At 37.4% G+C, this 25211-nt stretch overlaps 2 protein-coding genes across 4 annotated transcripts; both read right to left on the bottom strand.

The window, feature by feature from the left end:
• Positions 1–30: 30 nt before the first annotated feature.
• LOC149013713 (SMAD/FHA domain-containing protein) lies at positions 31–18449 on the bottom strand. 3 transcript variants are annotated; one of them, XM_089160258.1, is made up of 13 exons: positions 17901–18449; positions 15611–15795; positions 15428–15531; positions 14467–14547; positions 13387–13493; positions 13170–13256; positions 11683–11885; positions 9414–9615; positions 9252–9302; positions 9050–9148; positions 8773–8832; positions 3412–3536; positions 31–1876 (listed from the first exon to the last, which is right to left on the bottom strand). In XM_089160258.1, the coding sequence occupies exons 1-13, from the start codon at positions 18147–18149 to the stop codon at positions 694–696; spliced, it is 2736 nt and encodes a 911-aa protein (XP_089016384.1). In that variant the 5' UTR covers positions 18150–18449; the 3' UTR covers positions 31–693. The 3 variants fall into 3 exon arrangements, with proteins under 3 accessions (XP_089016384.1, XP_089016385.1, XP_089016386.1); XM_089160259.1 differs by having other exon boundaries at positions 3412–3533; XM_089160260.1 differs by lacking the exon at positions 17901–18449 and having other exon boundaries at positions 15712–15791.
• A 1205-nt stretch (positions 18450–19654) lies between these two features.
• Positions 19655–23938, bottom strand: LOC149013712 (Cyclophilin-like peptidyl-prolyl cis-trans isomerase family protein). Its single transcript, XM_089160039.1, has 5 exons — positions 23854–23938; positions 23697–23771; positions 21908–22069; positions 20798–20956; positions 19655–20655 (listed from the first exon to the last, which is right to left on the bottom strand). The coding sequence occupies exons 1-5, from the start codon at positions 23854–23856 to the stop codon at positions 20572–20574; spliced, it is 483 nt and encodes a 160-aa protein (XP_089016165.1). The 5' UTR covers positions 23857–23938; the 3' UTR covers positions 19655–20571.
• Positions 23939–25211: the final 1273 nt, after the last annotated feature.

The raw sequence follows: 25211 nt of genomic DNA, 5'->3' as shown, positions 1-25211 counted from the left end.
ATGATAGAAAATATACCTCTTTATCTCATAATATTTTGCATTTTCATTTCTCCATCTTTGTATAATTTTACATATTTCTTCGAAATCACATCTGATTGTGATTGAATTGTTTGGATCTCAAAAGACAACCCAGTTAAGTAGAGATGACGCTGAGGTTTTTATATTTGATGCATGAGATACAGGTTGAATTTATTGATGTTTGATTTTGCCCCTTGAATTCAACTGGTGTGAACGTCCTTTTCTCTTCCAACCATATTCTCGTCTGTAATGCAATCATGCAGACCATTCCAATCTATAAACCAATTCAAAACCGAAACAAACCAAGCTACATCAAAATTTTGCTACCACGTCTGTTTTGGGCAATTGGGGTTGAAAATGACTACTGCTCCAGTCAACAAGCATTAGCATTTGGTCTCTGCCTCCGGCCCTTGGCTGATACCAATCCAACATAATGTGGATCGGTCGCTTTGCACATATTATGTATTTTTACCAAATATGGAATTGGCTTGGTTGGTAGATCGATACGAATCAATCGATATTCCTCGAATCATTTGGGGGTGGGAGGACAAGTGATTATGTGGGAATTGATTACACATAAACATAGCTGAAGAAGTTGCATCTACTGACAATGAACATGAAACCCAAACCCTACTCTCACCAGTATATTTACAAAATGAATTATCTTCAGGAAAGCTATCCAAGAGAGTCTTCCTGTGTAGCATTGTCACCTTCATCCATCGAATTTACCTCATTATCACCACCGCCTTGGTCTGAACCTTCCTTGGTATCAGAGTCTGACATAGAGCCAACATCAGCTTTACAATCATGGTTGCTACCCTCCTCAGTATCTGAACCTGAAGTAGATGCGTCATCTTCAGCTCGATCAGAAGCACCACCATGATCACTGCCAAATAGACGTTTGTAATCCGGAGCAACAATTTTGATCATTTCATTCAGTGCCTGGCGCTCCTGACTTAATTTGGTGGCTGAAGCAGCAGAACATGGTAATATTTGACTCCCGGCCGCCTGAGCATCAGAACAGTGGAGAGCTGCTGCACATTCTTCATTACTCCTTACACTGTCACTTTGTCCACTACTCCTCGGAGATTCATTTTCACCATGAACAGAAGGAGCTGTGCTGACTGCCCAGCTCCCTGCAACTTCAGAAGCCAAAAGATCTGCTGTCCTGATTGTATTGTCAGCTTCAGTATCTTCAATGGTTTTTAAAACCTCATTCGGATCAGTTGATGGTAAGCATTGAGTATTCTCACACATCTCTTGAAGCTGCTCTCCGATTTCTTGCAACTGCGGTTCATTGTCAATCTGCATTGTATCACCAGCTAAAGTGTTGCATTTGTTCAAATCAAGATTACGTTCAACAAAGTTGATGTCAACACCAGGACTCTCAGTCCCAAGCACTCTCTCAGTTTCAATTGGATCACCCCCAAGAACAGGTGCTGTGTCAACTCCTTCAATCTCAGAACCAAAACCTCCTTTGACAGAGCGATCAGCACTTGTGCATTCTATGTCTTGGGTGTTTTGAGGTTCTTGGCTTCTGATATCACAGTCATGCCTCTCAGTTGCACTTACTTCATCACTTGTACTCTCAACCTGGATTCTGACAGCTCTCTGTGTTGAGGCGCTAGAGCCTTCTTTTTCAGCACTATTCTTTCGATGAGATGTTGCTGGTTTTTCTCTAACGACAGCACCATCTATGGTTCCTATTGAAGCATTGAATTCAGTACCAATATATGCATTCTCATAGTTCTCTTCGTCTTCCAAAGTCCTCTGCATTGCTTTTAGCTGTTCTTGCTGCTTTGTAAAGAGAGAAGAAATCTCCTCAGTTGTAGAATAGAATGCCCGTAGCTGTGTTTCCCTGCAATTTACCAACAGAAGCCAAAATAATCATTACTTCAAATCATTACTAATGTGGGTGGCAGGTTTTTGTTAGATAAAGAATCTCACAAGGCAGCTCATTCCAGATCTCATGAAGAATATAATTTCCATTTTCCATATTTTAAAAAAGTATTGGCCACCAGTTTAATAAAGTATATTTCCCCATGTTTATTCTTATGTGGTGGTACCAATAGCCATCTCTATGAAGGATGTTTTGATGGTTAGTTTTGCAAGGATATTTTTACCCCAGACTTTGAGCTGTCAAGAGATAACTTAGGAACTCTGCTGGTCTTTGCATGGGGCATTTAGCATTTTAGCTTCTCTTTTAGGGTTGGATTATTTTCTAAATCCTAGGGCACATTATTTTGCCAACTTCTGGTTTAAAATTTTCAAAATATAATAAAGTCTAGGAGTTCCTTCCCACTCAAGAAAGAGTGTTTTATTAGTAACAGGTAGGTTCTTGTTAGGATTCTTCATTTCTTAGTTACTTAGACTGTTATTAGGATTTTAATTATTTCTAAAAGCATTCTGTTGTAATCAATTACTACTCAAATAAAGTACAAGGCTGAATACAGCCTGCTGTTAAGAATAAGGACAAGCATGTTTAAATCCATTAATGCTGTGGGAGACAGGTACTCTCAGAGAGTGACATACACATCCCCATCCACACTTCTATCTATCCATCTTCTATATTTTCTATATTATCTTTTGGGTCGATTCTGCTTTTTGTTTCAATTCCCTGCAAATCTTGAGATCAACCAAACTAATACTGGGATTTGGGTAGCTGATTTCATAGTATATGATTGAAGAAAGCTTCAAATACATTGTGATGCTGCTCTTCATCAAAGAGTACACAATCCTCCCTTAGAATTGGAGGCAGCCTAACTATTCCACATTACACCCCCAGAGCTTTAGCATGTATTTTCAGTCTGGTTTGCCAAATTGGACACAATGTCATACCACTTAAAAGTTGCATTCTCTCAAAAGCACAGCAGAGAGAATTAAGGCAACAGCGGGAGCAATTAGGTTGATTTGTACATGAGGTAGCAAGAATGATCCTCTACCATCTATCCATTCAACTAATCTAGGTTCTCCAAGAAACTGGTAATTGATTAGCGATTACTTCCACTTGGGATCCTAAAGAAAAGGCAATTTAGAAGCAGTTACCAATTACAGATAGCATGGGACTTGGGAGCCCATTAGAAACACGGGAAAGCTTCCCGGATTAAATTTTGCATTGTCCCCCCCCCCATCGGATTTACAGCAAACAAACGAAGCAGCTGACTGGTTTCTCTTCCTTTTAGCAAGAATGACAGGAAGGGAGAAGGAGAGAGACCACATAAATGTGCAAATAATATCAGAAATGGAAGATGAAAATTGGCAAGAAAAGCTTGTCTGAATACTTGCATTAGATGACTAAATATCTTTGAAAAGCCAGAATAAATTTGAGGATTTTAACTCTCAATAAGCAGTACGTCACATGCAGAAAAGCAATAGGGGACTGTAAGTTCTTACCGGAGAATGATTCTTTCCTTGGCACCTTGAAACCTTTGTTTCTCAATGGAGAGGTCATGAAGTGCAGCTGCCATTTCTAATTCAAGGGCAGAAACCTTGGTCCATGCTTCTTCTCGAGCTACCTGCTACCAACCGTATGAAAGAACCTCAGCTTAAAATATAAAGGAAATGCATGAATGCACCCCAAGCCTTGTGAACGTGTTAAGAATCTAACTAGAACACAATGTCAAAAAAAATTTCCCAACTGAAACCAACAAATGATCAAGAAAATTTTAAATGACATGATCAACAAAATAAATCTGCTCAATTTGGGTGATTAGAGGACATATCTTTCAAGGTAATGAAAATAAGTTGACAGATAGCACATTAGCATTGTTCACAAGTATAGTTATAGATTTAAGCTGAAAGTACAGCAAAACAATCCATGTCACCAGATTCTCATCTGACATCAATCCATTGAACCTAATTAGTCATTTTCTCAAATTTCAAGTAAATATATAGAATCATAATTCAGGAATAAAGATCAGATATGCTAAGCACAGATGTGAAGACACAAAACAATCAATGCAAGCTTAGCATATGAATGCAGGGACTAAGACATAAATATGAGACGTTATGTACATGAACCGCATGGTACTGTTGTCCAATACCTTGTGGTTCTCTATTGCAATTAGGCTTGTTGCTATTGAACGCAATAGGGGAGTGTCGCTACCATGATGTGGTTATGTTTCCTTATTCGTTTTGTGACAACAATTGTAGTAAGTAGATTTCTACTAAAGAACCTATTACTGTTAGCTAGTAACAGAAATAGGAGGGAGCACCTTTGTTTACCAGATGTGCTAATGCCCTAACAATCATGCCAAATCAAATCTGTCTGGTTGAAAACTTTCCCAAAGTAGCTATTCTGCTGTTCTATCTGATGCATAAATGGTTGTTCCAAACCCCCTCACTCCCTCAGCCTGGGAGAAGCCACCTGAAGCCCGCTGAAGAGAAAGGTTGGCAAGAACACTGCCTTGCTGTATAAGAGGGGATGAGAGGGCACATTAGAACGACTAAGTCCAAAGCGACCACACCCTTGGCTTTCATGGAGGATGTTTTCCTGCTTTGCAGGCATACATTGTCCCATGTCCATCAAAGTTCACGTCCAATCACTTAGTCTGAGGAAAGATATTCCTCAATGCCCAATGGATAGAGACCGTCACAATCAGAATAATCAAGCTTAGCCTTCTTAATACTGCAGAGAACATCCATCGAATCAATCATGGTACCTTCTCTTCCTCTCCCAGTGCTATCTTCCCTCTCCTCTGATGTGATGCAAAGATGCTTGGCAAGAACTATGAGGAACTGATAACACTAGGGCTGCTTCACTTCTCCAATTGGTGAACCAACCCCTTGGGCCATAGGGCCAACCAACTCTCAGTTGGGCTAGCCTAATTGAGCTGTGACCTGCGGGATTTCCCAATCCCAGATCATGGGGGTATACTTATCACCATTGAATTAGCCTTTAAGTCTTTTAATTGAAGGGCAGCAATGCCTTTCAACATTACAACTTAGGCTTGTTGGGAATATATCAAGTGGAGCCTATTAAAGGCTGCAAAGACCTCCAACCTTAGCATGCACAAGAGATTAGAAGGGATCCTCAGTGTGTTAAGATTACCAATGAAGCATTGCTTTGAGTTCTCTTATATTTCGTCCATGTTTGAGTGGTAGGAAAGGCTAGGGCCTTTCTGTGAGAGCTAAACACCTAGGGTTGAGGAACCCAGTGGAAAGAGCTGAACCAACTTTGTCCCCTTCCATTTTCTATTTGTTTCCCTGCTGTTCTCTTTTTCATTGCTACTGTAGCTGCTGCTGTGTTGCTGGTGTTGATTGGAAGACGACCTTCCAACAAGGTTCAACAATTCAGTTTCGGTACGCCAACTTGGTGGTCCAAAAAACCAAATTGGACTGAGATCACACAGAGTTAATGCACTTCTTTTTCTTGTTGAAATCAAAGCCAGAAAAGGTGAGAAACATAAAATAAATAAAAAATTTTAAAAAAAATTCCAAGATAACTGAGATATTGACTAATAGGACTTCTTGTCTAAGAATCCCAAGAAACCAAGAAACTATCGAGATCTCAGTGAGTTACTGTACATTGCTTCAAACTGAGAACACTCCATCATCAAGTTGTGTGTTAGCTGCTAAGACTATTTTTCATTCTCTTATTTGAGGTGTGACTGCAAATTATTGCTGCTGAACCTTCTTATCCCTCTCCTTCTCACAAACCACATTAGCCTTCCTCCATATCATCACCCCTCCATTTGATCCATACTCGATTCTTCCAGCACTTGATTTTCTCGATAAACATACACTTGTTAGTTTCAGTCCATGTTCATATCTTACATTTCAACCATCAGAATTCAACCAATTAGCGGCATAGCTTCAACACCATCATCCTGCATTTTAATCCAAATATGGGTTCAACCTATTGGATATTGTGACCTATAGGCACCTAGATAAAACTCATTGTTCAGTCCATCTTCATATCTTACATTCCAACCATCAGAATTCAACCAATTAGTGGCATAGCTTCAACACCATCATCCTGCATTTTAATCCAAATATGGGTTCAACCTATTGGATATTGTGACCTATAGGCACCTAGATAAAACTCATTGTTCAGTCCATCTTCATATCTTACATTCCAACCATCAGAATTCAACCAATTAGCAGCATAGCTTCAACATTGATGAGCACATTTATGTGTGAAATCTTAGGGCATAAAGCATGCATTTTATACACTTAGAGTGGAGTTACCTTGGGTTTTATGTTGTTTTTGCAGATTTTAGGACTTTTCAATATTTAAGCAAATATTTGGAGTTTTGGGCTTGAATCATGCAATTTTACGCATCAAGAAGTCCATTCAAATTCTCAAATGCGAAAATGGGCCTGATCTGGAGCATGATGGGCTAGAGATGTGTGATTATGGGCCAACTCCGAAATATTGAAGAGATAAAGAAGGCAAACTTGATCTACAGCTGAGATTAGGAATTATTAATCAAATCTACAGAGATATTATTGAAAGAGTCCTTGCACACCTTAATATCTTATTTCCTATTTGGGACTTGGTCAAAGAAAGAAAAAGAGGAAAAAGAATTATATTCAAAAAGAAAATGAGGAAAAATCCCGTTTTTGAATGCCTCTGTCCAGTTTCGATCAAGCCCTTCATCAAATGGTCATCCGGTGTCCGATCGAGCTGATTTTTGGAGGAGAGCTTCACGACTTCTTAACTCTAAAATCCAACGGTGGAATTATGTATATGATCTCTCTAAGTCGGCGCGATTAGTACGTCAAAACCCTAATTGGCTGAGTCAGATAGGAACCCTGAGTTTTATTCAAATTCAGTCGTACCTCATATCTCATGTAAACTCTATAAAAGGAGAGCATACTCCATCAAAGGAGAAAGTGTTCTAGAGCTTAGTAGAAGCATTCTTTCTTCTCTCTTCAGTTTATTTAGGTTTTCTTTAGTTTTCTTTGCTTGCATTTGTGAGATTTTAATTTCTAGATTGAATGTTTAGGTTTAATTTTTTTATTGTAATGCAATTCAAGTTCAAGTTTCAAGTTTTTAGATTCGTTTTTCTCTGGGTCTAGCAATTGCAGATTTAGATCATTCTAGATCTAGATCTAGTTGTTAGGGTTGGTTGAGATTCGAATCGTTTGTTCGATTCGCAAGTAAGTAACCTTCTTTATTAATCTTCTCTCCTCCCTCCATTCCCGCTTCTATCTACCCCTCAATATTCTTAATTTAGGATTTACTTTCAGCATTTACTTATTGTTCTCCCATCCCCTGGATCCTTGATCAGAGATGCCTACAGTCGTGCCTCTCTTTGGTTAAGGCTTCCTTTTTACTTTCTGTTATTTACTTTCTGCAATTTACTTTCAGCATTTATTTATTGTTCTCCCTTTCCCTGGATCCTTGATCAGAGATGCCTACAGTCGTGCCTCTCTTTGGTTAAGGCTTCCTTTTCCTTTTATTGCTTTGTTTATTGCTTTGTTATTTACTTTCTGCACTGTTTTTTTTTCCTTTAATATCCATTCCCCCGATCGGTGGACTATAAGCTACGGAAAAGGGTCCACAATCAAAGTCATTATTATTATACTCCCTTCCCTCAATTCAGAGCTGACACTCGGATCACTTCCCTTTTCCTTTTATTTTTATTGTTCGCATATTTTTTCCTATCTTTTATTTATGCATTGATTGTGTTTAATTTATTTTTCGTTTCAATTCGATTGCATTAGATGTATAGATTAGGATCGTTTAGTTTAGTTAATTAGTTAACAAAAATTGAATCATTCCACTCTCGCATTACTATTAAGAAGTTGAATTCTAAGTGGCATATCTCCTTGAGACCGACCTGTTAGCTACACGATACCGTGCACTTGCGGTTACTTTTAAATTTCACAGACAAACACCATCATCCTGCATTTTAATCCAAATATGGGTTCAACCTATTGGATATCGTGACCTATAGGCACCTAGATAAAACTCATTGTTTTGGATCATATCTCACATTCAAGTCAATGGAATCTTATGAAACATGCAGCACTGTTTTATCCTATGTACAAGCTTCACCTGATCATACTTTGACCAAGTTTTGCAGGTTTGGTTTGCTTGGAATCTTAAGCTTCCAATTCTGTCTCTGTTTCTAAATTTGAGTTTTGTGGGTTTTTAGGGGCTAAGTAATCTTAAGTTAGCCACATGCTATCCTCTTTTCACATCACAGGTTACTGGATTCAGGCCCTGTTTTTTGCACCCTTATTTGCTACCTTCTTGATATCTGGTTTGAGAGTTGGTCTAGGTTTAGCTTGTGGTGTACAGCCACATATGTCACACCAAGTCTTCGCTGACATAATATAAATGCTTGAGTAGGGTCAGCCAGAACTGTTATTGGCTGATGGGACTTCCCTCATATGCCATCAATGTCTTCATGTCACACAGCTTCCTAACATTACACCACTAGATCCCCAATTCTTGCTGGCTGTGCAGTTGCAGTATCCATATCCACTAATCATTGATCCAGATACAGTTTCCAGTTGACGTATCTTCTGATTCATCATACTGTCTTCTATACTCACATGCCCATGCCTCAAGAAGCTAACAACTCCCAAGCATTAGATAAGCACCTGGCATGTTACTATTCATCCTAAAAGGAAGCACAGTAACCAAGAATAATTTTTACCCCCACAAAAAAAAGTAACCAAGGATGCTAGTTTTTAAGAAATGTATAGGTCAGGTAGCATTTGAAGTTATGTAAGGAAAGAAACATATTTGGTACATCAATAAAGTGGAACATGACTAACAGGGAAAAAGCCATTTCTTACCTTCTCACTTTCAAGTTCTTTCCTCAATCTTTTCAGTTCATGCTCCAGCTTCTCAACTTTCTGTTTCAACATGACAGGAAAACAAACATCAACCATCCTTTTTAGGATTCAATACAAAATTTGAATATGTTCAGATATGATAACAGAAAGTATCTTACTGATGCTAAAATAATATGCATACAAAGCCGACTACTAGACAGATACATTAAACAAAAACTTTACAACATAATGATAATAACAATCACAAAGAAAAGAAATGCAATATAGGAGGAGATACTTTTCTGCCATCCGCAGAGGCTTTCTGCTCTTCCTTAACTTGCACTTCTAACTGACGAACTTTCTTTTCAGAAATGACCAAGCTTTCTCTAAAATCTTCCTGTTGCAGGCAAATTAATGACTAAAGCATGAGCTTCTATGGTCAGATCAAATGTAGATGTTAGGTACTTAGGTTAATGCACAATCTAGGACGTGACATGTACCAGTTTGGCTCTTGAAGATTCTATAAGTGAACTCTTTTCTTTATCAGAATCCTGAAGAAGAAAAAAGAAAGATTTTTTTCTGAGTCTTCCCTGGTGGATCTTGAAAGAAAGCAAGAATTCAAGTAAATCAATCTTCTGGAAAAAGCAGATTTCTTCCCAGACCTGAAGTTTGTTGATAACTTCTTGCAGCTCTTTTTGTTGTTGTGAAGCAGCATTTGACTGTCTTTTCAATTCCTCTTGTGCCTCTAAGTGAGCTTTCTGCAGTGCAGCTTTTAGATCCACTTCAGCCTTTTCTCGTTCTTCTCTTCTCTGATTTCGCTCATCATCTACCCGTGCCTCAAGTTCAGATATATGCGCCTTCTGACTACAGGAAAAAGCTTTCTTTTAGAAAGAATGCAGAAATGTATTATTTTCTGACTCTGGGCAAACCTTTCTTTTAGAATGAACGGAAAAATACGTTATTCCCTTCTGACCATTTAAATTTCAGATTGGATTTTATTATAACTAATTTGATTTGATAGAAAGTAAATCATTCTCCACATTACATAAGAGGTAATCCCCTCCCCCCCCCCCCCCTTCTTTATCTTCCCTTTTGGATACATTGAAAATACCATGACCATGGGTAACATGGTTCTGATTTAGAAGTAAAACCAGTACCAAAGCAAGACTGAAACAGAGTGAAGAATGTCAAATTTGAGAGAAAACAAGAAATAAAGTCAGATTAGAACATCAGCCTGACTGAGTTCTCCACTTAGAGGTTATCAACTATACTTCAAATCCAAGCAAGATCAAGTGGCCAGATCTGCTGATGTGGACAAGCCCTAGGCTATGTCTTGTATTCACTTCCATTATCAAAATGCAGATTGTATAATTAACTAAGAATGAGAACATTGTTCTAGCACACATTCACCTTAACAGCATTCTTAATTTTAGAAAGATTTCTTTGCTAATTGGATTCTCAATAAAGTGACAAAATCCCTCTCCGTAGCTCATTGAAGAATTTATGGTAATTGTCAAAGAAACCATGTATCTAAATAAGGTCTCACTTGTTCAGTTTCGAGTCTTCAACTTGGTTGGCCATGGTGGTGTCATAATATGATAACTTGCTGAGATCTCAGTATATTCAAACACCAAGACGAGATGGCAAAATAAAAAAGTAACGTATCTCAGTCAAGTTCTACTGAGATCTCAACCCAACCCTGCATATAGAAGTAACACTCATCTCAACCGAATTGGTTGAGCTCTTGACCGAATTGAACCAACTCAATCCTCTCTGTGATGTGGACTCCTGGAATACTGTAAAATCACTTCTGAGCTCGAGTTTTATGGAGATGTGGAAAATATCAACATCCTTGCTATGTGGAACAACTACCAAGTTATAGTCCATCAAATAAAAGCAAAGGTAAACCAATTGCACCCAAATCTATTTTCAATTTAAAAAAAAAAATGTTCAAAGCATGTTGATTGGAGTGGACTTAATATATTTTACACAAGTTTCTAAGAAGGTCAAGTTACTCAATTTTTGTGAGATCGAAAGACACCCTTGATGTATAGATGAGCTCTAGGGTTACTGAAGTTGTTCTACATCAAAAGTATGATTTGATCACTTTCTATCACAAACTCATGTGTAGAATAGAGTATTTTAGACTTAGTAAGTTGTAACATTAACAACCCATGGTTTGAGAGTCAAATACCAAAACCTGATATTGTCATCATGTACAATCCAAAATAGGCTGCGTACCATGTTTCAGACCCAAACTAGGCCAAAAAATCCACCAAGGAGGCCAAACAAATTCTGAGTCCAAAAATGCACCAAATTTGTGTCTAGACTCCAAGTTGGCTTCGAGACCAAGTTCTCAAAACCACACTCAGACCTTGACAGGGAGTTGGTTCCAAATAAAGTCTCTCAGATCATTATTTGAGGAGATCTGAGAGCCCTAGCAAGGTAAGGGAAGGTTGTCCAGAGAGGTTTTCAAAGAAAAACGAGGGAAGAAAGATTGGAGACGAAGAAGAGAGCAATATGAGAGCCTGAAAGGTAAAACAGATAGAAGAGAAGTGGCTGCAGCTTGGTGCTAAGGTAGGGTGAAAGTTCCTAGAGTAGTTCCCACTGTAATACCCTTAAGAAAGAGAAAAAGTTGAGAAAAAGAATGACTTGCATATTATGAGAACACAACCATATTCTCTTTTTCTAACAAAAGAAGTAGTAACAGCCTTACAGGTAGAATCATATAACCATTAAGGAATTACAAATACACCCAAAGTGCTCAAAAGCTCTCATTACATACCACCCAAAGCCACCAATTTTGATCAAGAGCATCCCTTATAATGCATGTACTGCAACTAATGAGTGAAACAATGAAAAGAAAGTAACAATATGAAACCAGGAACCAAAATAGACCAAACAAAATTGTGTTGTACAATAAATCATTACCTATTGATAATTTCATCAGCATCCATACGTGACTGCATAGATGCATTAAGTCTTTCATTAAGGTCCTCCATGGTATGTTGTTTTTCAGCCAACTGGGCATTGGTCTCAGCTAGCTCCTTTTGTTTCACCTCCAACATGTTGCGCAACTCTTTAATTTGATCAAGAAAAGACTGTGACACTGATTCTTTCAGCTCCTTTATCTCCTACAGAGAGTTAAAATGTTAGACAATAAACTCAAAGGAGTGCCTCAGTGAAGAGCAGCCACAACAAAGAAGAAGAAGAAGAAGAAGAAATGAACACTATCCTAGGAACCAATATAATTTTTACTATATATTGCACTCAAACACCATATCATGCTTACTAAAACTAAGGCCAACATGTAAGCATTTACAGGCACAACTCCCCTTCACAATTTGCACACTAAATGTCAATTTGTGAACATTAAAATCCAACCACAGATCAACATCTCCTCAATTTGCCAATGGAGGGTTAGTGAAGTGGTTAAGAACCTCACCTCTCAGTGGAGAGGTTATGGGTTTGACCCTTGCTGGCGACATATGTAATATCCCCATCCCCAATTTCCCTATATATAAAACGCCTTTGTTACAAAAAAAAAAAAAAAAAAAAATCTCCTCAATTTTTATGTTGCTTCTACCTCTCATCATCAAGAACATAGTATGTAAGTATACAAGATAATAATAAAATTAATTTTAAGAATGGATCTGATATACCAGTATGGGTATAACTGAATTACCATTATCACCTTTGTTGTGATTCATGTGACAAATAAGGAAAGTCTGAAACTTGGAGTAGAAGCTAAGTCTGAAGACTCTGAACCATGGAGTGCAAGCTAAGTCTGAAACTTGTGAGTACAAGCTAAGTCTGAATCGTGGAGTACAACTGTACAAGCTGGCAAATCTGGTTACAGAATAGGAAAGTTTAGGTGTTTTACAAAATAGGAAAGATTCTATTGCATTTTTTCTGTTCGATTTGGGGTTATATTGTCTTTTCATCTTTGGGACAAATTTAGACCTTCAGAAGATTGGTTTTTTTATTCTTGGAATGTATCTAAAATTAGTAGGAGAAATCCCATCATTTTTGGGACTGACTAGGCTTGTATTCATCTATAAATAAAGCTTCTTGAGAGGAGAGGCGCTGCTACAGAAAACACATCTTCCTCCTCCCCTTTTTCTCATTCTTCTTCTACTTCTCTCTTGTCTCTCTTCTCTTGTGCGGCTACAACTCAATAGAAGGTCCTGGTTTTGTTACAACCTTCAAAGGCAAGAACATCATAAATGATGTCCCATGTTAACAGAAAACAACAAAAGGTTAAATATTCCACAGTCCCAAATCAGAGGATTTTGCAATATCAGAGATGTATCATGAGACATGAAAAAGCATTTGGAAAACCCCACAGAAGCCACACCAAGTGGACAAACACATAACAAAACACAGAGTCAAGAGAAGAAGAAAGAGGTTCAGCATACATTTTCATGCTGAGTAAGAACTGCTCGATTTTCTTTTCGCATTGTTTCAATAGTAAGAACATGAGATTCCAATTGCTTCCTCAACTCCTGCACATATTAGAAGTATTTACAATATCAGAATGTTAATAAGAGAAAATTTGAGTTTGTAGCTAACTTAAAACAAGACTGTAGTCCATGTTAGGAATCACAAAGGGCCAGGTCATGAAACATAAGATACCGTGTTTGATCTCTGAAGGCTACGAACATCATCAAGAGAAATAGGACCCTCAGGTGCACCGATACCTAATCCTTTCAACCTCTTGCTTTCACAGCCAAATTCCTCCTCTAACAAAGGATCAAAAGTATATCAACATTTATAGCCACTTCCATAGTTTGGAATCAAATTAACATAAACCCAATAACATTGGCTTGCATCAGGTCCTTAAACATTGGATCCTCGTGCATTTTGCACCTTAATGTAAAAGTATGTGAGCATAGAGCAATATGACATATAATACAAGTTCAACAACCTATACATTCTAAAAGCTTCATAGGAATCCAATAGATGCTGCAATCCATTGCATAGACAATAAATGTTCAGAGTAAAACTAACAAGTAACAACTGCAAATTCAATGTTTCAAAAGGCTGTTAATCACTTCAAAACTAGGAAAATTCTCACTAAGGAAAGATAACAACCATGCACTGTTCATTATAGAATGTTGTTCCAACTTCTAACTCAAACTTTTGAAGTTTAACTTTAATGTGTAAAACATTCTTATGACAGGTGAACAATAATTTGGCTTGAATGTATTTTTTTTAAAAAGAAAAGAGATATATAAGACATAAGAGAGAGAGATAGAGAGATAGAGAGATACAGAGAGAGATGGAAGAGAATACAGTGAAGAGGGTGGGAGAAATCAAGTGCAAGCATGCGCACGAGGGTGAGCAAGAACAAGGTTATCTCAGACCACACCAACCATGGAAAGGTGTGAACTATGAAAGATCCTCACTAGCCTCTGAATCGGGAATCGAAAATGGAAAGTTAGCATTCTTTCATTTGCAAGGATGAATAAAGGTCACATACAAGAGACGTTTAATCATGTATGATAGTCAACCCTAAAGTAGGTTGATCACCTATCAGGGTCTAACAACTGATGAGTAATGACACATCCCACAACAGAATTTGAGCTTGTTCAGCTGTCAACTTAAAATTATATTGACTGATAATTTACAAGCAATACGAAATAACCACACACACACACGCACACAGAAAAAAAATTACAAACAACCTGCAAATGATCTACGACAAAGACATACCTGCTTTTCTTTTCAAAACTGCGTCATCTACCATAGGAGCAGAGTTAAGACACTCTCGATAAACAAATGCGAATGATAGATCTGAAAATAATGCCAAAAGATAAAGAGGGAACAAATCAGTCAGACTCCAAAACGAATATCATGATGAATATCATTCACAAAAATGGATCAAGAAAGCAACAGATACAAGAACCAAAGATTCTCATATATATATATATATATATATATATAGTATCTTTGATTATTTAGGAAACCTATAAGTAATAATACACAGTCTGGGACAGTTTCGACAAAATACAAACCAGATCAAGCAACTCTGATTTCAGAAAACAGCAAGCAACTGAGGAACAGAATAATTTGAGCGTCAAAATAGATAAGACACTACACAGTAGTAAAAGTGTATAAGCTTCACATGATACATTCTGTTGCAGTGAAATGAACCCACAGCTATCTTTGTCGTTCAAGTATCTAGGCCAAACAAGCAGTTAAATACTTATACATGAGTTCAAAGGGACCATCCATCTCATTGGTTCAACTTTCACCACCAAAAAAGCAGTTGAAATGCCCACAGATAAGTTTGAAGTCACCACAGAATTACATCCAGCTGGATTCTATAGCATAAAATGGCATTGTTGTAATACTGATTTCTGGATGGAATTTAGATATTACCATGGGCGTGGGGCCTATAATCTCTATCACATGGATCCATCTTTTCCTGCATATGCATGAACTGATGACAGTGATGAAGAATCACCAACCCTTACCACAGCTAGATGTCCCATCAAAATACTCAATACATCCCACATCCTCCTTCCAACCCCAAACCCATTCCCCAGGTGAGGAAAAGCGTTAGATAAACAAAATACACAGATTACAACAGATGTAGAAAAAACAAGTAGAGGACAAAGTAAACATTTTTGCAGCAAAATCATAAATTTACAAAGACATATGCAGATCTTACCATGCTGAGGAGGTGCAGCAAAAGATATAATATCTCCATGTTGTAGCCTTACTTCAGAGCTATTCTTCTTCAGCCTCTCCCAGTTAAGATACGTTCCATTTGTGCTGCATAAAGTTGACATGACCAATCAGACTTTTGCATCAAATAATCTTAACCAGACAAACTTCATTTACAATATAGAACCTGGAATCTTTTAAAAGGACAGCAGTAGAAAGGCCAGATGGCTGTTCCACATCTTCAGTGGCGACCCTCTTCCTATAAATTCTGCAATGATTTCCACTTACAGCATTTGACTCAATCTGAAAACGTTTGTCTTCTACTAGTCTACCAATCCAGTGCTCATCAGCTGTCAACAGGATATTTATACCCTGAAATTGCAGTATGCACATTAGTATAAGTCAAGAAAAGCACATAAAAACAACCGCATCAACAAATTCTCTAAAAACATCCATATGAATACCACATATTACACAGATGAATTTAAAATGACATATTCCAAGAAACTGAATTAAGAGATGGGCCTTGGCACAATGGTCGGTAGACCACAGCTGTAGCTTGAGATCAAGGTATTGAAATAGCCTGTCAGGAAAAATTACTGGGGTAAGGCTACGTAGGAAAATTGCCCCCCGGACTCTGCTTGTATGGAAGCCCTCAGCAGCCAGTTCGCCCCTTTTATTCCAAGAAACTGAATTGAGCTACAAATATTTTTTTCCTTTTTGGTTCTCCAATGCCAAGCAACTGAATGTGCTCTCTCTCAGATGTAGCTCAAGAGAACAGAAGGGTGACAGCAGACAAAGCCATCAAATTGGATGAAGAAGGCTTAATTTCTAGTATCCAGTAGGCTGAATGGGCCATGGAGTTCATATCTTTTGTTTACTTTTGTAATGGGCCAAACTCCATAAACCAAAATATTAGGAATTTAGATGCAATTGAGGATTAAGACTTAGTTTCTATTTCTAGGCAACCAAATGAGCTTCAAAGAGCTCTTGAGGATGGCAAGTAGAGAAGAAATCCATTTTTCTCTTTTTCTCTGTCATATTCAACTCCAACAGGCAGACTTTTACATATTCCACTTCATTTCTTACTTCCTCTCAACTGTTGGTGCATAGAAGGCCTTCACACCATGGAATTCGTCCTGGGAATCCACCGCCCCTCCTCCTTTTCTCTTATGTTGGAACCGTGAAGATAGGCATGCGCAAGAATCTGCATTGAGTTTGCAACAGCCAACCCTTTACCTTCTTTCATGACAGTGAATGGAGGTAATGGTATTCCTTTGAACTAAAAGTCCACTTCAACTGGAGAACTCCCCATTGTCTGGTGTGCAAGACTATTGGGCATGACTCTAGCTTGTGCTCTCCTAAAGTTGTTAATGATCCTGCTTAGATCTGTACAACTAGTGATGGTCAGACTGCAAGCCTCTCTCCTTCTCTGGCTATTGTAAATCATGAAACAAAATCTCAGTTGATACCCATCCAAACCACGCGAAAAAAAAGGGTGGAGGTTAAAAAAGTTACAAGTTACGATGAGTTTTGATTTTTACCTAGATGATGAAATTTTCACAATTTCAAAGTCCTGACACTTATGCCTGTTGATACTTGACGAAACCTACCTCATAATCAAGCAGCCACTTATTTATGCCTCATACCATCTCTTTTTTTGAGGGGTTAGAATGCCTAATGTCATTTAAATTAATGTTTTTAAGTTTGTTATTGCATTTAGTAAGAATAAGCAAATACCCTCTACTTAATCCAATAAAATAGTTTTAAAAAAAAAATTCCAAAAGAATAAAAAGTCACCCCTTTTCAGGAAAAGAATGTGGTTTTCAATGGTACGACAGTAAGTGTGATACCCAACCTTTTAAAGTTGGGCTTTTCTTAAATTTCAAAAACTCATAAATCTTAATATTGTAAAACATTATTAACAACCAAAAATGTAGTTACATATTCATTGTCATGTCCAAATTATTTTTTCATTTAGAGCGATTTTAACAATACTTGCATGTGGCAAATTAAGTTTTTCCAGTCATTATGATGACAAACAGTTTAAAGCAATGTAACATGACCACCCTATTTTCTTGGAACTAAGTTCAGCTACACGTTTGTACCAATAAAATGCCAATACATATTGATACTCTGAACTTCAATTATTTCTCTGATAATTGTTGGTTTTCCAAGCTGCCCATAAGGCCATACTTAAAATTTTAAAATAAAATAATAAATAACTAAATAATTCACTTGGAATTGGAAAGATACAGAGTCACATGAGTGTAATATATGAGCAGAAGAAAACCAATAATGCGGAAGAACCATTCAATTGTTTTAACATATCTGCGTATTCACATAGTGAATCGTTAACTAGAATGCAAGGAATTCTTAATTCAGATATGATGATCCACGGCAAGAGACATGGTGACAAAGTTTAGGAGGGAAAAAAGATCTTTTTTAGGGTTTAAGTACAATGGGGAGGAACTAACCTGTGGCCTCTTCCGAGCATTGTTAGAAATAGCAGTGAGAACGCCCCAGACACCCGGGTCGGGATTCTGGAGAGATTGAGAAGAGAGCTTGCGTGCGACGGAGATGATAAAATCCTTGGGGGAGACAATGTTTTTGGAAGGAGAAATTTCGCTGTTGCCCGGCTGGGACGAATTCGCCTGAACTTCGCCATTAGGGCTTGGAATCGACTTCGGAACAACTGGAGTACCCGTCTTTTCCTCAGGAGCCATTTGACACTTTACAGGAAAATATCAAATTGGCGGGGATTTCAAACCCCAATTATGGAATTCGACACCAATGTGAATGGAAAAATGAACTTCTTGTTGGTCTTTTTTCCAATCCGTTCCCACGGAACTGTGCTTGAGGTTTGTATTAATGTAGCCAGTGACGCTAGAGCTGGAACTCTAGCTGCCTAGGATCATGGAAGTGAGCCGCACGACTTGAAAAGTTTCGATGAATTCCTTACTAATATGTTGGATACATGTAACGAACAAACTGTAAAGCTTCTCATGGAAGCTTTATTGCCAGTAATAAATCAATTCAATCAATTCTCCGAATAAATGTAGAGAATTTGTCACCATCGACTCAGGTATTTTTATTTTATTTTATTTTTTTAAAACTCTATCATTTTTTAAAATTAAAATAGTAGAACAAATTACATTTACACCCCCTTATTTGCATATAATTAAATTTATACTTTTTGAAATTTATTTTATTATATTTACACCCCTCATTTTATTTTTTTGGTAAGACACCCCTCATTATTTGAATTATATAAAAACTGTACAAAGTCAAAGAGACGCTTGTAATAAATTCAAATTTTGGGGTATAAATATAATTATGTAAAAAATAATCGATCACATTGATGACTAGTAATGGAACATGGGGGTGAGCCGCACGACTTACTAAGTTTTGATGAATTCCATATAATCCATACAAGTATCGTACATACTTGGATTCTTGGACAAACTGTAAAAGCTTCTCATGGAAGTCTTATGCCAGTAATAAATCAATTCAATAAATCAATTTCTCAAATAAATATTTTTTTAAATCTTGATCGGTTCAGTTTTTTTTTTTTTTTTAACCTTATTATTTCTAAAAATTAAAATAGTGGAGCAAATTATATTTACACCCCTTTGTTTGCATACAATTATGTTTATACAATTATGTTTATACTTTCTAAAATTCATTTTATTATGTTTACGCTCCTCATATTTTAAATTATATAATAACTACACAAAAAACACTCGTAATAACCAAGGGGGTTGGTCCAAGTGGTAAGCAGCTTGATCTGCTTAAGCAAGGTTCCGATATCGAAATCTTGTGGATGCAAAAAATTCCCGCTGGGAGACTCACTCACCACAACCAGATGTGCAAACCAGGTCGAACACAAGATTAGTCAGGGCAAAGCCTTGAAAACTGGGGTTGGCAACAAAAAAAAAAAAAACACTCGTAATAATATCAATTTTAGAAAATAAAGATTTTACAAATACAATAGATATAATGTAATTTGCCAGAAATATTAACGAGCATCCAAATTTTACCCCGCCCAAACCTGTCCTAAACCTAGAGAGATTTTGAGTTAACAAGTTCTAGTCTTAAATGTTCTGACTCAGATTTACAGTCTGTAATTCAATTTACTGACTGATGCAAAAAAAAATTATAATTCATTTTTATCTAATTCCATACAATTCTCTAAAATATACTGGTAGGATTATGATAACTGGCATTCTATTATCCATACATTAAGGTGATCACATCTGCACCGGTAGCATTGCAACTGGCGCTGCCCTCCACTGCAGAGTCTCTGCCCTCGGTGTAGTGTTGTGGAATCAACTAATCATATTCTCTTACATTGCAACTTCGTTCGTCTGGTCTGGTTCGAATGCCATATGAACATATGGTTCCCAACTGCAATCTGCTATTGTGCTTCATTGGATTATAACTTTCCTCTCAGAAAGAAAAGAGGCAAAGATGATCTCTTTGTGCTCTTTCAGAGTCCGGTTCTTGTCACAGAAAGCCTATGATGAATACCTTGCTTCCCATTCCCTCTGAGGATTTCTCATGGTCTCCACCTTGCAGAGATTTAACAAGGTTACTGTGATGCACCCACACCTCTGAACAGAAAACATGGAGAAAATCATTTGGTCCAGGTCAAGTTTGCAGTCTCCAAAACTGATCGAGAGGGATCACTGTCTTGTTGGTGACATCACAGCGATTCGGGAAGGATTAGTCGAGACTGTTGCAGAAGGTTGTTACTGGTGGAAAGTGACAACATTCAGGCGAGAAGGGTTTCCTAAATCAACATTGTCAGTTGCATTGGAGGAGAAAGAAAGAAGAAAAAAAACCAACAATTTCAGAAGCCAGTACTTATTAGACCTGTCTCATAGCAAGAAATTGCACTGTTTTACATTGCTGCGTCTCATAATTACATGATTTCCACAGTTTAACAACAAGAAGCCCAACACACCTATCTGTTTTCCCCTTTTACCCAGGAAAAAAAAGATAATTTGTTAGCAGAGTTATGCAATATACAGGATGGAAAGCCCCTTACCACTAAAAGCCTGTTTGAATCTATGCATTGAGGAGAAAACCAGCAAAATACAAGAAAAGTAGAAAACTAAAGACTCACTAGCTTTAAAGTTCCCTAACTTAACCAGCAAGAGGGTTTGCATGGATGGTCACACGATTCAGTCTGATTTCAGCAAGAGGACGATCCCCAGGTCCAGTCGGAGTCTGCATGAATCCAAAGCAAATAAATCTGAGTTGAGTTTTATTATTATTATTATTATTGGACACATTTGTGGGTTTTATTCTGTTTATTGCATTAATATGAACAAAGATCACCATCAAAATTAGCAAAATAAACATCACATACCTTTTCCATGAGATCAAGAACTTCAAACCCATGAATAACTCTGCCAAACACGGTATAAAAACCGTTCAGATGTGGCTGCTTTGCGTAAGAGAGGAAGAACTGACTCCCATTCGTATTAGGCCCACTATTAGCCATTGAAAGTATCCCTCTTGCGTTGTGCTGCACTCAAGAGATAATTTAAGAAATTGGGACGCTTGAGGAAACAAGTATGTAAATCCAACATGCCATCAATCATCAAAAACATAGAGGAATCAAGGACGCCAGCCGGGGGGGCGGGGGCGGCTATGGGGGGAGTAAGATAAGGTATCATTTCATGTTGCACACATCTCATATTTGAATTTGCCTTGAACAACACAATTTCAAAGAACAGTAAGAAGCATATTGTGAATAATGGCTAGCACAAATGGTAACTTGGGGGGGGGGGGTTGCAGGGAATAAAGAAGTAAGATATTTCCAATTGATAAAATCCTAAGAGTCCTTCAGCTCAAAATGACTAATTATCAATAAGAAGTAAAGCACCCAAGAGTGCTACGGAAGAAGCTGCTAAGCGTTGATGATTTAGTCACCCTCACAATTAGTCTACAGAACCATACATGAGATTTCTTGCAAGGTCATTAAATCCATTTCCTCGTTCGAGAATCTCCTCCATTCTTTCATTTATTTCCGAAGAATAACCAGGACCAATTCAGTGATAGCACAGGAGCATAAGCAAGCCCTAATTGTTTTCTTGATGAACAAGTGTTTTCATTCTTGTGCACATTCACCTTGTATGCTTGTTTTTCTCTTTCTTCTTCTTTATTAATTTTTCCAGACTTACAAATATAGTTAAGATGATTCTTCACCCTATTGAATGGAAACACTCAAAAGCCTAGCACCTACTTTACTATCTTTCTCCATTACAAGTGGTCTGGCAAAGCAACCCATCACTTGTTGACTTAACACAGAAATTTAGAGATTTGTATCAGAAGTCGTGAAGCATGCACTCCTTAACCATCCAACCAAATGAAATTTCTCATGTAAAGTAGCAATCATTCAGTTATGCAGGAAAGGTTAAGGATTCATATACTAAACAAAAATAAGTTTGCATCTCAAGAAAGCTGAATTAAATACCTTGAGTGACTCCCGTATCTCATCATTAAACTTTTTACCCCATATGCTAGTTCCACCTTTGCCTGTGCCTGTGGGGTCCCCACCTTGAATCATGAAGCCTTTAATATTCCGATGGAATATGGTTCCATCATAATAACCACTGGCACAGAGTGCCAAGAAATTCTGCATCCATATCAAGCACAACAGGAACTTATAATCCTTTCATGTAGACATTTGCCTTGTAGGGATTCTAAGTAGAAGCGGTAAGTCTAGCACATCATCCAATCTCATCATAAAATGAGTATTCTAGCAAAATGCTTTAAGTCATGACCAAGAATGCATGTCATCAACTCCATACAGGAAGGATATGGAATGTGTTCCAATGCACAGTCTCAGTCAAGAAAATGAAGATCTGTACAGGAGCTAAAAGATGATACACTTGGTTGAAATAGATCAGGCCAAAACATGGTTTAGAAGCTGAGCTACATACTGGTAATAAGCTTAAATTCTCTAAAAACCCATGGACGAAACCAACATGCATCCTTTCGGGAGAGAGTGTGGTTAGCAAATCCCAAAATTAACTTTCAAATGCAGCATCTAATTTACAAATATTACACAACACTATATGAGAAACAAAGTTACATGCAGCTCTTTTTTGCCAGGTAGCAGTGTAGCAGGATGGCAATAATGGGTGTCCCAAGATGGTCCCATTGTTTTCTCTCTCTATTCTTACATACTTATTTATCATCCACATTCCCCTCCATTTTTAAATTTCCCTTGACTACAAATTGCTTCTTAATTATGTATTGTAGGGCCTTTTGCTTGCTTGCTATGGCAAGAAACTTTATCAAGATAAACCAAAGAGAAAACTGTTTGCACCACAAAAGGCCTCACAATACATAAAGACTACATAGAGAAGCAGGAGCCTTCTTTCTTTCTTTTTTTAAATGCCATTTGTTTCACTTTCTCTGAGCAAACCCCCCCCCCCCCCATGTTGCCATGCAATTTTACATTTATCATTTTAAAATCCCTTTCCAAGTTTGCAATTATCTATGTTCACTAGCAGAAAACATATCTCTTACCAGCAAGCAAATGCAACGTCAATAGTGTTTTTACCGTTCCACATGATGAAAACAGTCTCTATAGAATCACTAAAATCTAGATTATTACTAATTCCATATATCCAAAATTTATCAGATCTTTGCATTTCAGCCAAAACCTAAGCAAGATAATACATCATGCACAACCTTGAGTTTCAAGCCCTCTAAGTCTACATCCATTTGATGTTCTAATAAAAATTGGGAAAATTAAACCCTCATTCAAGCCCTCTGGTACACATTCACCCTTAGAACCAAAGAATTTAACTCGTTTATTTCCACTGGCCATTCAGTAAACGACCGTACAAGGCAACAATAGGATATTGTGGAGCAGCAGACAAGCAGCGTTGCAATTTCTATAACGTGAGAAAGACGATCAGAAATTGCTCCTATTGTGGATTCTCAACAAAGCTACAACAACTACAATAAAACGATCAGTTGACAATATCCTAATACACCGACATAAAATTAAAAACATTGTCAGACTCGAACCCAAACTGAAATAAACCTAGGGTTTTCAAGGTTCTGGAAAGCACGGTAAAGCTTATATTTCCATGACTTTTAGAGCTACCAGTTCAGTGTACTTCAACTTCTACTAATGTATATTTTCTAATCTAGCATCAAATTAAGAATCGATAACTAGCTGCAGCATGAGGATTTCAACATCAACTGTGAATCAACTGAAATTCGAAGGAAAGAGGGCTATTACCAACCTCTGCTGCTTTCGGGACTTCGTCGCATGAGATCTCGCATTTTATGTCGCCGAGATTTGTATGCAATGTGACTGACTGCAACCACAGATAAAAAATGGTGATTAGAATATACTTGCTAAGTACAGTGTTCGACAAAACAAGGAGATTCGCCACAAACCATTTCTCTGAAAACTAAGGCTGGAAGCTCTATAGAACCGCGAAAACGCGAATCGGTTTCATGACGCCTTTTGTAGTGTTCTTCGCGTCGGAAATGAAGCGCTGAGATCCTTCTAGACAGCGGGGTTTTTATTTCCGTTGGATGGCACGTTAGTTGGGTCAGCCGGGTCGGTCAACCGCTGAAATTAGAGTAAGATCGAACCACCCAACCAAATTCAGCCGGATTCCATGCCTCTTTTGTTAGCTGGATGCCTGGATCTACGATTTCAAATCCCTGGATTTATGAATTGGAGATTTATTCCATGCCTCTTTTGTTAGCTGGATGCTTGGATCTACAGATTTCAAATCCCTGGATTCATGAATCGGAGATTTATGCCTATTTAATTGTAAAACGTCCTTGGGTTCTTGAAATCCAAATATTCCATTTTTTTTTTGCCTAAAAACATGAATTAATGACCTATTTGGTTACTTGAGTCTAGAGATTTCGAAAATCTACAAATTTCAAATCTATGGAGTCATGATTCATAAAATTAATTGTTTGGTTAGTCTAAATCTTTTGAATGAAATCTGAAGATTCATCCTTAAAAATACATCTATAGAGTCATGGTTCAAATATTTAGCACTTTTATAATAGTGGTGAAATCTATGAATTTCACCTTATACCCATGAATCTACATATTCACGTTTTTAGTGTAAAAATGTGAATCCTTAGATTTTATGATTCAAATGATTTACACAATCAAACGGGTATAAATCTCCCATTTTTGAATCCAAATATTTGAAATCTCTGAATTCATGTAACAAAACAGGCCCTAAACCATTATTGGGTGTTTGGTGAAATTCATGGATTCCAATATAAGTATAAAATTCATAAAATTTGTAGATTCATGTGGAGTAACCCAACAAAACTCTATGAACTTCAATAGATTTAAAGCTAAACAAACAATTATTTTTTTGAACCATGAATCTGTAGAACTAAAATTGCATTTCATTTCAAACCCCTAGATTCATGTAACCAAACAAGCCCTTAAGACAACTGAATGGAGGCTGAAGCAGTTTCTGGTTCTTCTTCCATCCCCCAGCCCCTAACAAATGGAGCTTTTTCTTCTTCCTCTTATTCTTCTCTCTTCTTTTTTTTCTTTGGAATTTACATGTACCACCGAGGAGAGTTAAATCCATACCTATTTATTAAGAGGTCTTGGTCATTACTAGATAGGCAATCACGAGGCAACCTCGTGATGGTGGGTTCTAGTTCTTGTATGAGTACTACTCTTGTACAAATTTAGGCCATTCAAATTGAACTTAAAGAGGGTGAATGGATCTATTTATATGCCCAAGAGTGTGATTGTTTATGAATGT

The sequence above is a fragment of the Hakea prostrata genome, chromosome 6, assembly GCF_041222555.1.
Source record: "Hakea prostrata isolate BN-2017 chromosome 6, UWA_Hpros_2, whole genome shotgun sequence".
NCBI classification, from domain to species: Eukaryota; Viridiplantae; Streptophyta; class Magnoliopsida; order Proteales; family Proteaceae; genus Hakea; species Hakea prostrata.
The sequence above is the reverse complement of the archived record's forward strand: the minus strand, read 5'-3'. Positions and strand labels throughout refer to the sequence as shown.